This window comes from Callospermophilus lateralis, chromosome 19, assembly GCF_048772815.1.
Source record: "Callospermophilus lateralis isolate mCalLat2 chromosome 19, mCalLat2.hap1, whole genome shotgun sequence".
Lineage (NCBI taxonomy): Eukaryota > Metazoa > Chordata > Mammalia > Rodentia > Sciuridae > Callospermophilus > Callospermophilus lateralis.
The window spans coordinates 27,371,994-27,388,700 of record NC_135323.1 but is presented as its reverse complement, the minus strand read 5'-3'; the positions used below and the strand labels follow the sequence as shown (position 1 = coordinate 27,388,700).

The 16,707-nt window shown below is 55.5% G+C and overlaps 2 protein-coding genes across 3 annotated transcripts; one reads left to right on the top strand and one right to left on the bottom strand.

Annotated features, from left to right (window-relative positions):
- The first annotated feature begins 3,539 nt into the window (after window positions 1-3,539).
- Window positions 3,540-4,169, top strand: Cldn4 (claudin 4). Its single transcript, XM_076840618.1, has one exon. The coding sequence runs from the start codon at window positions 3,540-3,542 to the stop codon at window positions 4,167-4,169; it is 630 nt and encodes a 209-aa protein (XP_076696733.1).
- A 3,312-nt stretch (window positions 4,170-7,481) lies between these two features.
- Mettl27 (methyltransferase like 27) lies at window positions 7,482-11,587 on the bottom strand. 2 transcript variants are annotated; one of them, XM_076840550.1, is made up of 6 exons: window positions 11,537-11,587; window positions 11,117-11,243; window positions 10,473-10,601; window positions 10,130-10,265; window positions 9,707-9,799; window positions 7,482-7,951 (listed from the first exon to the last, which is right to left on the bottom strand). In XM_076840550.1, the coding sequence occupies exons 2-6, from the start codon at window positions 11,237-11,239 to the stop codon at window positions 7,722-7,724; spliced, it is 711 nt and encodes a 236-aa protein (XP_076696665.1). In that variant the 5' UTR covers window positions 11,240-11,243; window positions 11,537-11,587; the 3' UTR covers window positions 7,482-7,721. The 2 variants fall into 2 exon arrangements, with proteins under 2 accessions (XP_076696665.1, XP_076696666.1); XM_076840551.1 differs by lacking the exon at window positions 10,473-10,601.
- Between the last annotated feature and the right edge of the window lie 5,120 nt (window positions 11,588-16,707).

The following is a 16,707-nucleotide window of genomic DNA, read 5'->3' as shown; positions in this document are numbered from 1 at the left end:
AAGAAATGAGCACTTTGACCTAGGGCTCTAGGGACAGGGCTGTGAGAAGTCCTAATCCCTTCCTGGTGTGTTCCAGGAGGACCAGATCTGAGCAGCAGGGTACAGGCAGGGAACCAACCAACCTCCCTCCCTCCTTCCCTCCCTCCCTCCTTCCCTCCCTCCTTCCTTCCCTCCCTCCCTCCCTCCCTCCCTCTCTCCTTCCTTCCCAGTTGTGGTCCTGAGCTTTTCAGGGTCGGGAAGCTTTTCACATCCTCATTTCCTTTAGCATCTCTCTGAGACTAGAAAACGGGTGGCCGTGTCCTCGTTTTTACAGGGAGGAAGCTGAGGCTCTGAGACGAAGCTGATGTTCCCAAGAACACAGGGCGGAAGGATGGTCGGTGGATGGTGCAGTTTCCCATCAGCTTTTTGGCTCAGGGAGCACCGCCAGGTCCTCACCTCCTTCCACATCTCTCTTAGAAAGGGGAGGATAGATAGATGGAGGAACTGGCCAAGCTCACACATAAATGTGGGCCTTTATGAAATCTTCTGGCAAAAGGGGGAAGTTAAAACTGGAGCTGGTCCCAGGGCTGGGATGACGGAGCTGGTTGGGTCGGTTGGGGCAGGGGTGTCCAGGATAGGAGCAGCCGGATAATACAGCTTAAACTTGTGCTGCCTGTGAATAGGTTTACAGATGAGGAAGAAAAAGAAAATAACAAGCACCGGCTCTGCCCTCCATGACTCCAAAACAAAGGTGGCAAATGGCAGACGTATCCTAACGCATCCCAATGAAGGGTTGTCCGCGCTTTGGGGAGAGGGCCAGGCACCAGCTCGAGGTGAATTTCCCTTTCTTCCCCCACCTTAGGGCTCAGGAAGTGTCCAGTCTCAGCAGGTGTTTTGCTAGCGGCAGGTGGGTGGGGCCCGAGCCATGTCTCTGGGCAGCAGTCAGCAACCACAATCTCTCTCCAGCTCCATGCCTGAGCAGAGCTGCTCACTGCTCCCCAGGACACCTGGGACCCCAGCCCTACTGTTCCCTGCTGACCTCCCCTGCCTTGGGCTGCCCTGGCCTCTTCCTGGAGACCCTGCCGCACCCCTGGCCTCCGGCCTCCCCTACTCTGCTCCTGATGAGGTCGGCTGGGTCCAGCAGAGAACAGTTTCTTAGGTCACTTTGGTTGGGCTACAGGTGGAAAGTTCTAGGGCTTGTGTGCTCCCCTCCCCCACTCCTGCTTCTCTAAGTGCCACTTGGCAGGTGTCCCAGGAGGGTGACAGCAGTAAGTGCCTGGCCATCTGGCCATCTCCCCTTTGTACTTAACCTGAGAAAGAGCTGTCTGGGCCGGAGGACAGGGAAGGGGCACCTGGCTAAGGGACCTGGGCAGGCTCCTGCTTCTCTCTGCCCTGCGGTGGGCACTGACAGGGAGGCCATGGTGAGGTCACCAGCGGGAAAGGAAACAGCTCTTGTCAATAAGGCTGGGCGCTTGTGTGGCTCCCAGGCCTTGGGTGCCATTGCTCAGAGCCTTGTAAGGAAAGCCCCGGGGGGTGTGGTCCGGGCAGAAACCATCCCTGTTTGTGTTGGTGTGTGTCCCTACGGGGTGAGAGGGAGGTGTGTGGGTGGCTGGAGAGCAGATGTCCTCATGATCCCATCCCCAGACACGCCCTGTGCACCTTCCGGACGAGAAAGCCCACGCAGGGTACCAAGGAGAAATAAGGCATTGCTGGGTCCCCTGAGCCCTCAGCCCAGTAGGGACAATGAACTGAGCTCAGTTAAAGACCCCATGAGGCTGCCACTTCTCCTTCTATAACCTGGGTGGACCCCACAGGGTCCTAGCCAGGCCCAGTGGGCATTAGGGGGGCCAATGTCCTCCAGGAGCCGAGTACTCTCAGGAAGCTCAAGGACACACAGTCACCCCAGGACTCCAGACGTGGTGCTGAGCAGAGGTGGGGGCTCTGGTCCTGAGGCGTTTCCCCAGCATGGTGGGGGAGAGAGACACAGAGCCACCATGGAGAGGCTGTGATGAGCCTTAGCCACTCCTGTTCACCCCCATGTGCACCCCTTCTTCTGCGTCCCCTCTGTCCCCACCCTAAGGCTGGCCTTCCTGATCCTGGGCCCACTGCCCTGGCTCTCTGCCTCCTTCCTGTTTCCAGAGGTGCCTTTGGGATGTGTGTGGACACCCCTCAGCCTGCCTGGGATGCCCCTGCTCATCTCTGTCCTCTGGGCCCGGGCCGGGGCTTGGGCGCTGGCAATGGAGACTTCTGGCCCTTTCCCTGGCTCCTCCCCCAGCAGCCCGATCTCTAGTCAGACTGGATTCCTCATTTCCCAGAAACAGCGGCATTTCCCCACCTCCCTACTATCCCTTCGTCCCCTCTCCGCAATGTCCTCTTTCACTCAGTCCTGCTGCCCTACACAACTGCCCCGGGGAACCTGCCACAGGGCCTAAGCCAGGATACAAGGCCCCCCTGGAGTCGTGCCAGCAGCACCCCTCCACCGTCCAGCTGCCCCGCACCTGCCTCCTCCTGGGCCGGGTTCTCCCTTCCCTTTGAAGACTTTGCCTATCTGGCTTCATGGGAAGCCCGGTGCGTCTCCACAGTCAGCACTCATTTACTGGGCGGACGGTGTCTCCAGGGTCTGGCCTGTGGCTCCTTCTCCACCCACTTCTGGCTAAGCAGGCTGAACCCCAGTGGGAAGAGGCCTCTCTCTTGCCTTAACCCAAAGTGCATCACCTCCAAGGCCACTTCCACAGGCTAAGCTAGGTGAGGGAATGGGGACAGTGTGTGGTGGACCCAGGAGTCCCTGCCCTCGGCTCCTGTTCCCCTAAATTCAGCTTCCTCCGGTCCATGCCCAGAGGTTGCGTTGAGGCCACATCATGACCATGATGATGACGGTGATGATAATGAAAGTGATAAGATCAGGAAGGACAGTATTCAGGTGGAGTTTCTCTTGGACATTCCCAGGACTCCGCCTCAGATTCCCCCTCTGAGGGGTCCCACCCTCTCCTCCCACCCAGCCTGGAAAGGGGAGCTCTGGGCACGAGGACCCTGGTCTTCAGGCCCTATACCTGGCTGGGTCTGGCTGCCACTCCTCCCCCACACCTGTACCCTGTGAACATCAGGTGTCCCTGGGCTGTGACTCAGTGTCTGTCTCCAGGCTGACCTCAGCATGGATCTGGGGGCAGGGGGAGAGGGCAGTTTCCTCTGAGACTAGAGGGTGACTCAGGGGCCCAGGGCTGGGGCCTTGATGTGTTTTTGTTGGCTCAGGAATCCAGAGAAACTGGTCAGGGGGAGGCCCCAGCCACCGAAACCCCTCCTTCTGCCCCCGCCCCTCTGCCAGAGTCATATAACTGCTCAACCTGGAGCCCGGGAGCCCTGTGTCGCAGGAAGGAACTGGTCTGGTCACATTGCTGGTCTTGGGCATCTGACTCTCCAGAGAGGGGCTCCACTTGGCTCTGTCTTCTTCCACCTCCCAGGGAAAGGCCTTCCCCACCCACCCGAGGACCCCATCCTCAGCCTGCAGAGCCGATCTCCACATCTCCACCGTCTTCCAGGTCCTCCCCCAGCAGGCCCTGAGCATGGCTTCCATGGGGCTGCAGGTGCTGGGCATCGCGCTGGCCGTGCTGGGCTGGCTGGGGGCCATACTGAGCTGCGCGCTGCCCATGTGGCGGGTGACGGCCTTCATCGGCAGCAACATCGTCACGGCGCAGACCAGCTGGGAGGGCCTGTGGATGAACTGCGTGGTGCAGAGCACCGGCCAGATGCAGTGCAAGGTGTACGACTCGCTGCTGGCGCTGCCGCAGGACCTGCAGGCGGCCCGCGCCCTCATCGTCATCAGCATCATCGTGGCGGCGCTGGGCATGCTGCTGTCTGTGGTCGGGGGCAAGTGCACCAACTGCGTGGAGGACGAGACCACCAAGGCCAAGACCATGATCGTGGCGGGCGTGGTGTTCCTGCTGGCCAGCCTGCTGGTGATGGTGCCCGTGTCCTGGACGGCCCACAACGTCATCCGCGACTTCTACAACCCGCTGGTGGCCGCGGGGCAGAAGCGGGAGATGGGCGCTGCGCTCTACATTGGCTGGGCGGCCTCGGGGCTGCTGCTGCTGGGGGGCGCCCTGCTCTGCTGCAACTGCCCGCCTCGCGCCGACAAGCCCTACTCCGCCAAGTACTCGGCCGCCCGCTCCGCCCCGGCCAGCAACTACGTGTGAGGCGCCACCCAGACCTGTCCCTTTCGGCTTTGTTTTCCCTTGGACTGAGCTTGGAGCAGCAGTGATCCCAGGATGGCGCGGCCATGGGCTGCTGGCTGCTGGGGGATGGGCAAGCAGGACCGAGCCTGCGGGCAGCCTTTCCGTCCACTGGGGCTCCTTCCCAAGGCCTCCTGTCACTGGTGAGGATGGACAGTTTCGAGCCACCCTCCTCTGAAAGAAACCTAGATCCAGAGCAGGTGGAACCGGCAGCTGGCTCCTGCTGGCCAGGAGAGCTTGGCCCTGACCTTGGGCTCCGCCTCCAAGTGGGTGCCCTGCCCACGCTGGCACCTCCCACTGTCCCTTTTCTACCCTCCCCCTCCCTCTGCCCACATCTTTGGTCATGCCAGTGCTTCTCTTGCCGCTGTCTCCCGTGTTCCTGGGCACTCCTGGCCCTGCCCAGGCACTGGTGTGATGGACTGTGGGTGACTGTGTGGCCAGGAATTGCCACTGGGGCTGTGCCACGGCAACCTGTGGTTGTGGAGAAGCGTGGGCCTTGCCCACCCACCTGCTGTGGAGTGGAACACAGAGTGGATGGACAGGTTTGAGCGACAGGTTTAGGTGGAATAAACTGGTTTGGGTAGTGGCAGGGAGGGCCAGAAAGGTGGCCCTCTGGCCCAGCTACCCTTACCCCTTCCGGCCTCACCCTGCTGCCCTGGGGCTCCTGGGGCTTGCTGTCTCACTCCTCTCAGCAGAAGGACCCTAGGACCCTGAGACTGGCTCCTTTGAGTCCTCTGCCCTTGCCAAGGAACTGGCCAGCTTGGGGAGGGTAGGGGAAATGGCTTCACCAGAGGGAGTCCTGGCCTCTCCCCTGCCTCCTTTGATGTTTCTGTTTTGTAATTAAGAGACTATTCATCACTGTCATTATTATTATTTTCTACAATAAATGGGACCTGTGCACAGGAAGGTTCTCTACTGTCTGTGATTCTAGCCTTGGAGGTGGGCAGGGCGGGCTGGAGGGTAAAGGTCAGGACCACCATGCTGTGGCCAGGACACGAGCACTTTCAAGACTGGTGTCAGGGAACTGTGGGAAATTGGAACGGGCCCAACCTTGGGAACCACCTCACTCAAGCCCTTCACCTGTGAGAGGGGAGGCCCCGTCCACAGGACACTAGAGAAAGCTTGGGAACTTAAGGCGGGAGGATGGGGGGGACCCACCTTACCCCTTTCTCCTCCACTGTGTCCCAGCTTTGGGCAGCCGGGCTGGTCTGCTGTCCTCCTTGGGCCACCAGGCAGGATCCACCTCCTGGCCTTTGTTCAGAGGGTCCCTGCCCAAGGTCTGGAATGTCCTTCTTTCTTTCTCCACCCCTTGGAATCCTGCTGGTCCTGAAGGCCCAGCTCCAAGCAGTCTCCCCAAGGAAGCCTTCCCACAGCCTGCCCCGGATTGGAGGGATCGTCATTAGCCACATTCATGTCCCCAAGCTGTTGACAGTCACCAAAGTCCTTTCACCCGCCCCTGCTCAGAGCGGGCCCCCAAGCCACACCCTGAGTTTGGCATTCCAGTCCCTTTATGGATGAGGAAGCTCAACCCTGTGTGTGTGAAAGTGTGGCTGGGGGGCTGAGGATGTGGCTCAACTCGCCTGGCATGCGTGGGGCCCCTGTTCGATTCTCAGCACCACATACAAACAAAGATGTTGTGTCCACCGAAAACTAAAAAATAAATATTAAAAAATTCTCTCTCTCTCACTCTCTTTAAAAAAAAAAAAAAAAAAAAAAGAAAAGAAAAGAAAAAGAAAGTGTGGCTGGGCCCAGGCCCATAGCTGGGGACCTCTGGTTCCAGACCCCAGAACAGGGCCAGTGCTCAGCAGCCACTTGGTCATGACTTGGATCCTTCTGGCACATTCTGATGTTGTCTGGGCTCAGTTTCCTCAACTGCAAGTTAGGGGTGAGCGGGCCCAGTACCCTGGGAGAAGTCTCAACGCCACAGCTGGCTCAGGGATGGTGTATGTGGGGCCTTTTGAGCCACTTCTTGCTTCTTGAATCCACAGGTGTAACCTGGGTAATGAAAGGCGAGGGAAGGAACAGACTTTTTCCTTGTAACGGTGTTTGTCATTTTCCCACCCTAGTTAATTTTATTTATTTAGCAAATCGGGGTCTCACCATGTTGGCCAGGCTGGTCCCTAGTTACGGTTTATTATGATGATTATAATGGTCCATATTACTTTGCAGTGCTAGCGGCTGGATCTCTCCCACTGAGCTACATCCCAGCCTCTTAATTAAAATCTAAAACCCAAAGAGCAATATTCTTCCTTGTGAAACTCAGAGGAAAACAGAATAGACCTGTTAGCTTTACTGCCATGATACCACCACCAATGGCGCCCGTTTTTTTTTTTTTTTTCTTAATATGTACATTTTTTTTAGTTCTGATTGGACACAATACCTTTATCTTATTTATTTTGATGTGGTGCTGAGGATTGAGCCCTGCGCCTCCCATGTGCTAGGTGAGCACTCTACCGCTCAGCCCCAGCCCGCACCCCCACCCACCCCACAACATTGTTTTCAGTTGGTTGTTTTTTAGGTATTTGGAGTTTACTTTGTCTGACTCAAAGTGGCTGAAACCAAGGAACCGTACAAAGGGAACTTTTGACATCAGAGTACCAAAACTCCACCCTCGGGTCATGTTAAAGCTGCTGTTTTGTTCTGTTTTCCGAACTTGGGTTTTATCAAGAACCCTGACTACCAGGTGTGGTGGTGCACACCTGTCATCTCAGGTGCTCAGGAAGCTGAGGCAGAGGATTGAAGGTCAAAGCTAGCCTCCTCAACGAAGGGAGACCCTGTCTTTCTATAAAAAATAGAAAGTGCTAGGGATGTGGCTCCGTGGTAGAGCACCCCTGGGTTCAACCCCAAGTCCTTCAAAACAGCAACAGAACCCTGACATCTGATTAGACATGAGAAGACCACCAACAACACCACTTGCCTCCCCAACAGTCCCCTTGCCTGGCAGCTCACACCTCTTTTTCTTTCCCTCATTCCATCAACATCCCTATACCTTGCCCTGGGGAGGCAGACAAGTCCAGAGGCTCTGCCTCCTCGAATTTGGCCACCCCAATAGTAGGATTGGCCTACTGGGTAGGATGCAAAAGGTCTGTGGTTCTGAAACCCAGGAACTGAGGTCCCTCTTTCCTGGGGCCGGTAACTACAGAACCACGAGTCTTTTTGTTACTTCTGGGAGTTCATTTAATAGGCAGAACATTTTTTTTTTTTTTAAGAGAGAATGAGAGATGGAGAGAGAGAGAGAGAGAGAATTTTTTAATATTTATTTCTTAGTTTTCGGCGGACACAACATCTTTGTTTGTATGTGGTGCTGAGAATCGAACCCGGGCCGCACGCATGCCAGGCGAGCGCGCTACCGCTTGAGCCACATCCCCAGCCCAGCAGAACATTCTTAAGGGGCAGGTTTGATACAATGGTCCCATTTTACAGATGGAGCAAAGAGGGCCAGAAGATGGGCCTGGCTAAGGTCACTTGGAAGTTCAGAGGCCAGTTGGGAGCTGAGACCGGGCCTCACTCTCTCCATCAGGGAGACCTCTGCTTTTGGTACAAGTAGATGATGCCTGAGATGAAGCCATCCTTGGCACCGGGTGCCACCTCAAGTGGAGAGGTGGCCAGCTCCCAGTGGTCAACAGTCTGGGCCACCAGGCGTTTCCAGGCCCCAGCCTGCTCTAGCTTGTCCAGGGTGGCCTCCAGTGCCTCCTTGTACTGCAGGTTGGATGGGTTGGTCCTGGTGGTCAGGCACACCAGCCCACCTGGGGAAGGGCAGGGGAAGGAGGCAAGCAGGGTGAGTCCTGGGGAGGCCTGACCCTCCCCACTCGCCTCTGCAAGGTTGTAAGCTCTTCAGCTTCTCCTCGGCCCATCTTCTCCCCCTTCCACAGCTTTGGGGTTCCTGTCACTTCTCCAGGCATGGCCTTGAGCTTCCTCACCTAGACAGCCTCCCACGCACCCTTCCAGGCCCGAGTGTCCTTTAGAGTGGGAATTCTTGACCTCACCCTGGGATTAAGGGGCCTCTCTGCTCATTGTTCACCCAGCGCCTCTGCTGGGGACATAGCTGAGTCAGGTTGCTCAGGAAAGAAGCACATGGGTTTGGGACCTTGGGCAGTCCCTTCATCTCTCCCAGCCTCAGGGGCCCAGCAGGTGGAGAGGGGCTGGTTATCCTGCTTCACAGGAAGTGTGTGCACAAAATGCCTGGCAGTCAGCAGTACTGGCTGAAGGGAGGAGGGATCTTGTCCCCTCAGTCCAGGCACCTACATGTGCCCAGTGTGGCCTTGGATGCACTTGAAAGGGGAGAAGTGGAAGACCCAATGGCTACTTCCGGGAACATTCCTGGAGGAGGGGCTGGGAGGAGCGTGGAGCTGCTGGTGGGGCACAGTGAGAGGGCAGCCCTGGGGCAGGGCACCTGTGCCGCGTTGGGCCAGTGCACAGGGCTCCGCTGGCTGAGGAACCTGAGGTCCCAGGATGGACCAGGAGGCCTGGTCCTTGATGGTTCATGCGATGGGAATTTCCTGCCCTCTGAGCCCAGTCTCCACCTCTGCCCCGTGACCCCACCGATGTTCCTGCATGTCCTGCGTGTCGGCCTGGGGATTTCCTGAAGCTGAGGCCTGCCCAGACCTGCCCAGATTTAACCACAGCCACAGCTGGGCCCTGAGGCCGGGCTGGGGAGGGCAGAGCGAGAGGAAGCATTTTCACCTCCTGACTTCCTGATTCTGTCTTGCAACCGGCCTGAGCCTCCTGGTCCTCACGCTAGGCGCTGTGCCTACACGCATGTGGCTCTCCTCGTGACCTCTCGCAGGCTGCTCTCCTGGAGAACATCTCCTCCCAGCCCTTGGAATACCTCTCCTCTCAACCCTCGGAGAGCTGAACCCTCACGGGGCCCCCTTGGGCCCCTCCCCAGGCTCTGTGGGTTGGTGGTGGAGGCCAGAGGGCAGGGTTTGTATCTTCTGCCCAGAGCAGAGGAGCGCACAGGAGGGGCACTGACATCGCTCTCTGCACATCTGTCCCGTGTGCAGAGTTCAGAAGTGTTCACAATCACCTCTCATCTTGCCTGGGCAGACTCCTCAGGGATGTACCCTCGGGCAGTCTAGGAGTGAATGAGGAAGCTGGAGTACAGGGATATGCACGGGACATGCAGGGAGTCTCTCCCCTGTGCCAGGAGGGAAGTAAAGGCCTTAGGGACATGATTTTACCCAATTGTCACTGAAATCCAATGGAGAAGGGATCACTGGCAGAATGCCACCCTCCCCACAGGTGAAGGGACAGAGATCAGAGAGGTGCTGCTCCTGGTTGCCATAAATAAGAGGCAAGCTGACCATCTGCCAGCCCTACCGGTGCACCTGTGTCTGTTGGTGGCCGCTGAGTGGAACCCTGGGCTGGTTGCTGGGGGCTGGGAGGTCAGCTGGGCAGTCCTGAGGAGGACCCTGTCCTCACTTGGCCCAAGGAGTGCTGAGGCCTGTGTGGTGTGAAGAGGGGAAGGTGGGTGAGTGGAGGGGGGTGCTGGCAGGGCTCACCTGGCTTGGCGACACGCAGGAGCTCAGGTATGGCACTGCAGGGCACCTGGCCATCACTGAGGGCACCCACTATCAGCACTGCATCAAAGGTCCCTGTGTGTAGGGAAGGTGGGGCGGGGATGGCGTTGGGTGCTTTGCTTTTGGTATGGCCTCAGACAACACTGGAGGCCAAAGTACCTCATGGTGGGGGTTGGGGAGGGACCAGGTCTGACACCTGCATGTGCAGGACCCAGATCTCATGGAGGAGCTGGTGGTACAGCCCAGGATGGGGCTGACATCAGATCCCAGGTGGAGAAACCAGGGAGAAGGGCTGATGGAGACCTCAGCAAGGGGCGGGGGTGGAGGCTCAGTAAGAGAAGGGGGTTCTCTTGGAGACAGGTGAGGGGGTAGATCTGGGAGTGTTGGGGGCAGGAGGGGAAGTACCTTCGGGGCTGGGCAGAGGCTCCTGACCCAGGGTACAGAGGCTGAGGTGCTGGTAGAGGCCGCAGGCCTGGGCCTGTTTCAGCATCTCTGGGCTCCCATCCACTCCATGCAGCTGGTGGAAGCCCCGAGCCTGCAGCTGGGGTGAGAGGGATGCAGTCATGGCTCATGTCCTGCCACCTCCCAGCAGGGCCCCTGCACCTCACGAGGGCCATGGCCCTGCAGTGGATACGTTTGAGGCCAATGACTCTGAGAGGGGAGACATAGCTCTAGGTCCAGGGGTGACAGGAAATTTGAGCAGGGAGAGGGGCTTGAAGAAAGGGAGGGAGTCTGAGGGTGGTCTCACCTCTGCAGCTACAAGGCCGGTGCCACAGGCAACGTCCAGGATCAGGGCAGCATGGGGTGGGCCTGGAAGGGCTTGGGTGAGACAGTCCACAGCAAGCCTGGGGGCTTGGTACTGCAGGGCAGCCACATCCTGGACAGAGAGTGATGGGCCTAGCAACAGGGTACTCTGGTTTCTTTGGGGACCCCTGTGTAGTGTGGTCCAGGAGTCTGCCAGGCTAAGCTTGTGTGTGCTGGGCCTGGGGTCCTGCTGGGACTACAGTGAGAGGAAACCCAAGCATGAGGTGCCCTCTACCTCCAAGGGACCAGGACTGGAGAGTTAGTCCCCACCTCACAGGGGCTCAGCTTCTCAGGCTCCTTTGCTGGCTGAGGACCCTCTGTGCTTAATCCACAGTGATACTTCAGTGACACTATCTCCAGGCAGCCCCGAGTTGCAGTCTCAGGTTGGGGAGGTCCCTGATAGAGGCTGACAGTCATGAGCTGGTGGGGTGCCTCTGGGGTTAGGGAAGCAGTAATAGATCAGAAAAAGAATTGGTCAGTGCAAGTACCCGATGGTAGGGTTCTCACCATTGTTACAGCTTTCCTAGGGTGAAAGGCTACTCCCATTTGACTGATAGAAAAATCAGGCACGGACCCAGATGGGTTTACCTGGTCGTAATCTGGAGCCCAGTGGCCATAGAACTGGAGCTTGCGGTCCAGGTCGTTGATGTTGTGGGAGGCCCCGATCCGGGCCTGTACCTTGGACAGGTTCCTACCCTTCTCCTGAGCCATCCTCCTGTGGGGACACGATCCCACCTCAGTCTCCCGTTCCCCTTCGCCCTCCCCAGCAGAGAAGTCTGTCAGGTCGCCAGGGCCATGCCGTTTCACAGGCGTGGACTTTGAGCGCAGCCAGGGTGAGGCTGGACCTGTACACCCTGGGTCTGCAGGGCTGGGGACGGGCAGGGGGCGCGGGGAGGGCTCCTGGGGCGGAGAGTGGGAGGACCTGCCTCTCACCCCCATCCCCCGATCGGGGGTGGAGAAGCACCCAGAACGGAAAGGTTTCTATGGAGCGAGATGGTCAGAACTCACCGCTAAGCTGACCTGTCAGGGGTAAGAGGGCTCCGGAACTCCGGGCGGGCCGGGCCACCGAGCCTGGCCACGCCCCCACTGCCTTTGATGATTGGATTTCCGCTGAGAGAAATTACCCAATCAAAGCAAAGCGCTGCGCCCCGCCCACCCGCCAGCCAATGAGCTCGAGGCTCTCGGCCCTCTTCCAGCCCGGGAAGATCCCAGACTCAGCAGCCACCAACGAAGATGGAAATATTCTGTAATCTGCCCTGTTCAGCAGGGTAGCTGCTAGGCACGTGTGGCCGTTGAGCACTTGAAATGTGGCTAGCGCGTCCGAGGAACTGAACTTTATCTTTTAGTTTGTTTTCATAATTTAAACAGCCAGATGTGGCTAGTGGCTGCCGCACTGGGCAGCTCTGGAAGTCTTACCGCTGTTTGATGCGCAGACTGTAGTGTTCACCACAGTGGCAGCTTGAGTTCCTCCAGGAGTCGCTTAGGGCAGCCTGTTAGAAATATAAGTTCTCAGTCGGCTCCTGACCTTCTTTCTGAAGGTAGAACTTCTGGATCTCAACCAAATTCTTCAGATGGTTCCTATGCAGCTAAATGGTCAAAAGAAGCACAGATCTAGAGGACCCATGTAGGGATCAAGGTTTGGGCCGGCAGAGTTTGGGAGACTGTTGCATCTGCCTAGGTGGGAGGCAATGGCAACATGACTTGGGTAGAGGTCATGGCTGGGCAGAGGAATGGATGAATTTCAGAGGTCTTCATCCCAGCAACTAGAGAGGCTGAGACAGGAGGATTGCAAGTTCAAGGCCAGCCTGTGCAACTTAAAGAGGCCCTAAGAAACTTAGTGAGACTCTGTCTCAGAATAAAAATAAATAAATTAATTAAAAGTGCTAAGGATGTAGATCGATGGCTCAAAACACCTCTGGGTTAAATCCCCAGTGTGTGTGTGTGTGTGTGTGTGTGCGGGGGGGGGGGGCGGTGTTGTCAGGGTCTTTGATGATTGACTCAGTGTGTGGGAGCCTGAAGCAAGATGTTAGGAATGGTGTCCCACTTTCTGCTTGAAGCCCTGGGTTAATGGTGGTTCCATTCATAACAGGAAACCTTAGAGGAGGAGCAGGTTTAGGAGGATATTAATAGTTTGGGGATGTTTCTGAGATGTGGGTAGGTGAACATGTCCAAGAGGTTCTTTGAGGCCAGGTCTTGAGCTCAAGAGAGAGGTCAGGCTTGGGACAGAATGAGGGTCCTGAGTGTAGTTGTCATTGAGGCAGCTGGTAAAGGCAAGATGGTGCAGAGTAGAAAGAGTGGGCATGAGGAGAGGACTCCGATCCTGCTCAGGACTCCAGTCCTTCAGGGCAGGTGCAGGAAGAGGAGCGGCGGGAGTGTTGGAGAAAACTAGAGTTAGGACGGATGCCCCAGCACAGTGCTTCCAAAAGACAGGGGTGGCCCACACTGCCCAGCGTGCAGAGAGGTGTAGAAAATAAGAATTAAGAACTGAACCTCAGAGGTCTTCCTAGCATGTGTCATGGCCATGTGGCAAACTCTTGGCCATTGGAATGTGGCTGGAAATGGGAAGCTTTTTTTCCAGACCTGGACCATAGGGCCCTCCCCACCAACTCGCACCAGACTGTAATATGAACAACAACAACAAAAAACTTTTATTGTGTTAAGCTGCTGATATTTTAAAGGTTTTTTTTTTTTTTTTTTTTTTTTTTTAGAGAGAGAGAGAATTTTAAGATTTATTTTTCAATTTTCGGCAGACACAACATCTTTGTTTGTATGTGGTGCTGAGGATTGAACCTGGGCCGCACGCATGCCAGGCGAGCGTGCTACTGCTTGAGCCACATCCCCAGTCCAAGTTGCTGAGATTTTAGGATTTATTTAATACAATAGATAACATCATTTACCTTGATTAGCACAGTGATGATGATGGTGATTGTATGCCTGTTAGGTATATAAACTGGCCTCACCTAAGCTAGGCAGGTCTTTACCATTTCCAGAATGTCATATAGTTGAGATCCTTCCATATATAGGCTTTTTATTTTTTCATTTTTTCCATATTTTTTATCAGTGCATTATAGTTTTACATAATGGTTAGATTCATTGTTACAGACATGTACATGCACACAATATAACAATTTGGCCAGAATCATTTCCCAGTGTTCCCCTCCCCCCTCGTCCCTGTCCTCTATTCTACTGCTTTCCCTTTGATTTTCATGAGATCCTCCCACCCAGTTTTCTTTTTCCTCTCTAGCTTCCACATATGAGAGAAAACAAATGACCTTGACTTTCTGAGCTTGGCTTATTTTGCCTAACAAAATACTCTCAAGTTCCATTCCACTTTCCTGTACATGACATAATTTCATTCTTCTTTATGGTTGAATAAAACTCCATGGTGTATACATACCACATTTTAAAAAATGCATTCATCCATTGCTGGACGCCTGGGCTGGCTCCATAGTTTGGCTATTGTGAGTTGTGCTGCTATCAAGGGGTCTGCATGTCTCACTGTAGAAGGATGACTTGAATGTTTTAGGTAGCTGGGTTGTATGGTGGTCCCAGGCCTAGTCCTCTGAGGAACCTCCATATTGATTTCCATAGCAAAACAGTGATCCTGATAAGTACAGTTGATAAGTGTAGTGGGGGAAGCCCAGATTTCAGAGGTCACCAGCTGTTATGGTTTAGATATGAGGTGTCCCTCAAAAGCTCATGTGTGAGACAATACAAGAAACTTTAGTGATAAAATGATTGAGGGTCTAAACCTAATCAGTGCATTAACCCCTAGAGGTTAACTGGGTGGTAACTGTACGCAGGTAGGGTTCATTGGGGGTGCGCCTTTGAGGTACTTGTGTATATATGTGTGTGCGTGTGTACATCTGCCTCACGCTGGGCCCAGAGTAACCGAGTTGACCATCTATGGACTGAGACCTCTGAAACCGTGAGCCCCCAAATAAACTTTTCCTCCTCTAATTGTCTCATCAGGTCTTTTTGTCACAACAGCTGTGACCAAAAAAGCTGACTAAAACACCAGCCAAGATCCACACCAAGGGGCAGGGGGACAAGGGCCCCTCTGTTCCCCTGCAGAACAGCGACTGGCCTGGAGACGTGGGCAAAGATCTACTGTGGGAAGCCCAGGCTGCGCAGGGGGGCCCTTGGCTCCATTATACCATCAGGTCCCAGGTTCCTGTCACCCTTCCTCTCTGCCACCTTTTGAATACAGACCTCTGTCCTCAATCTGTCACCTCGTGGTGGCTGCTACGTGTCCCAGCAGGAAGAAGGGAAGAGGGCAAAAAGCCCTATCAGCTCAATCTAGTCCCTCAAATAAAAAATAAAGCATATTGTGGGGTGCCCCACCCTGCGCCTGTGCTTCACCCAGTGGCCGGACTGGGTCTCAGGGCCACTCCTGGACAGTGTCTGGGTGCTGGAATCACCTCTCTGACTAGAGACGGCCCCCACCCCATCCTAGTGGGAGTGGGGGAGGGGTGATTTCCTGTGCAGGACCTGCGCTGTGTCCTCAAAGTCCATGCTTCTAGGCCACCTCCCTGACCCTGGGGTGTCTGGAGGGCTCCTCTATGGGGGCTGGAAGGGGAAGGGTGTCTTTGATGCCAAGTGATGTCGTGGGTGGGTGCCTAGCTGTGTGTCCACTCTGCTTTATCCTCTGGTCATGAGATCGCAGGCCGCAGCTCCAGCCTCCCTGTGTTCTTGTTGGCAGGGCCTTCAGGCTGACCAGGATGGCTGGAAGCTTTACCTTTTTCATTTTTTTTTGGAGTGGGGGTAACTGAGGATTGCACTCAGGGGTGCCCGAGCACTGAGCCACATCCCCAGCCCTTCTTTATATTGTATTTAGAGACAGGGTCTCACTAAGTTGCTGAGGCTGGCTTTGAACTCACCATCCTCCTGCCCCAGCCTCCCAAGCTGCTGGGGTTACAGGTGTGGCCACTACTTGCTGTTTCTATTTTTCTTTGAGGGGAGGGGATATCCCAGACTCTCCCACGGGGGCTGGGAGAGCACAGTGGGGCTCTTTAAGGCTCAGGCTCCCTCTGGGGTGTGGGGCAGTGGCCTTCAATGTGGCCTGCTCTTTGGGGTGTGCAGTCCAGTCTGATGGTGCAGAGGGTCCCTTCCTTCTGTTTGCCACCTCTCCTCTCCTCCCGCTGAACCTATGGAGCAGGTATTGTCCTGGGCCTTCCTTCTTCTTGGTCTCATTTCCTGGGTGATCTCATCCAGGTCTGAGGATTTACAGGTCACCGACTTCCAACTTGCTGACTCCCCTGAGGGCCAGGCTCTACCCAGTTGTGCACCTGCTGTCTCCTCCCGGAGGCCACTGGCCTCGGGCAGTGATGTGCCCTGCCTGACCCGCTCCTCTCTTCACTCCCAAATCCGCTCTTCCTCCACCCCAACCCTATCCCATATCAGCAAAGCACCCAAACCAGCTTTATGCAGACGCTCCACCCAAGCCACATCCCTCCCATTCTGTCTGGCCAGCAAATCTTGTGACCTTGAAATGGCCTTCCCGCCTCTCCACCTCTGCCACTCCAGTCCCATCTGCCCTCTGTCCTTTTCAGACCCTGTGGCAGCCTCTTTACTGGCCTCCCTGCCTCTTCCTCTGTCCCAACCACAGTCCATTTTCTTCACAATAGCCAGAGGTCGAATATTATCATCATCTATGTGCCGCAGTCTGGCTGGGCACAATTCAGGAGCCACTTGTCAAAAGAAACTAACTTTATTTTTAGAACCACACAAGCCAAACAAAACATCTCCTCAGGAAAAAAACCCTCAGAGCTCAACTGCCACCACTGGCTAGTGATCGAAACCAGGACACCATGCGTGCCAGGCAGGTGCTCTGCTACTGAGCTACACCGCCAGTCCGGAAGTTATTATTTTAAAATGTTTTCAGACTTAAAATTCAAAACATACATGAAAGAACAAACTGATAAAATGTCCCTTGCTTCACTCTGTGTACGCAATTTCAACAGTTAAGAAACTATGCCCAACCGGAGGGATGTTTTTACAGTACACTTTTGGTGAACTTACTCATCTGCTTCAAACCCCAAAGCCAAATTCCTTACTCCCCCCACCCCCCCCACTGCTCTCCTTTGTCGGGGCCTGGTCTCTGCCATGCCCCAGGGCCCTTGCACTTCTGTTTTCTGGGTCACTCTCCCTTGAGATCTTTGCTTGACTGGCTTATTGTC

Bases quoted from the DNA above. Each gene is read 5' to 3' on its own strand.
- Mettl27 (XM_076840550.1), bottom strand. From the start codon at position 11,239: ATGGCTCAGGAGAAGGGTAGGAACCTGTCCAAGGTACAGGCCCGGATC. The intron at 10,266-10,472 runs GTGAGACCACCC...CTCTCACCCCAG, and splicing joins CCGGCCTTGTAGCTGCAGAG to CTGCAGGCTCGGGGCTTCCA. The intron at 7,952-9,706 runs GTGAGCCCTGCC...GCCCTTCCCCAG, and splicing joins CCTGCGTGTCGCCAAGCCAG to GTGGGCTGGTGTGCCTGACC.
- Cldn4 (XM_076840618.1), top strand. From the start codon at position 3,540: ATGGCTTCCATGGGGCTGCAGGTGCTGGGCATCGCGCTGGCCGTGCTG.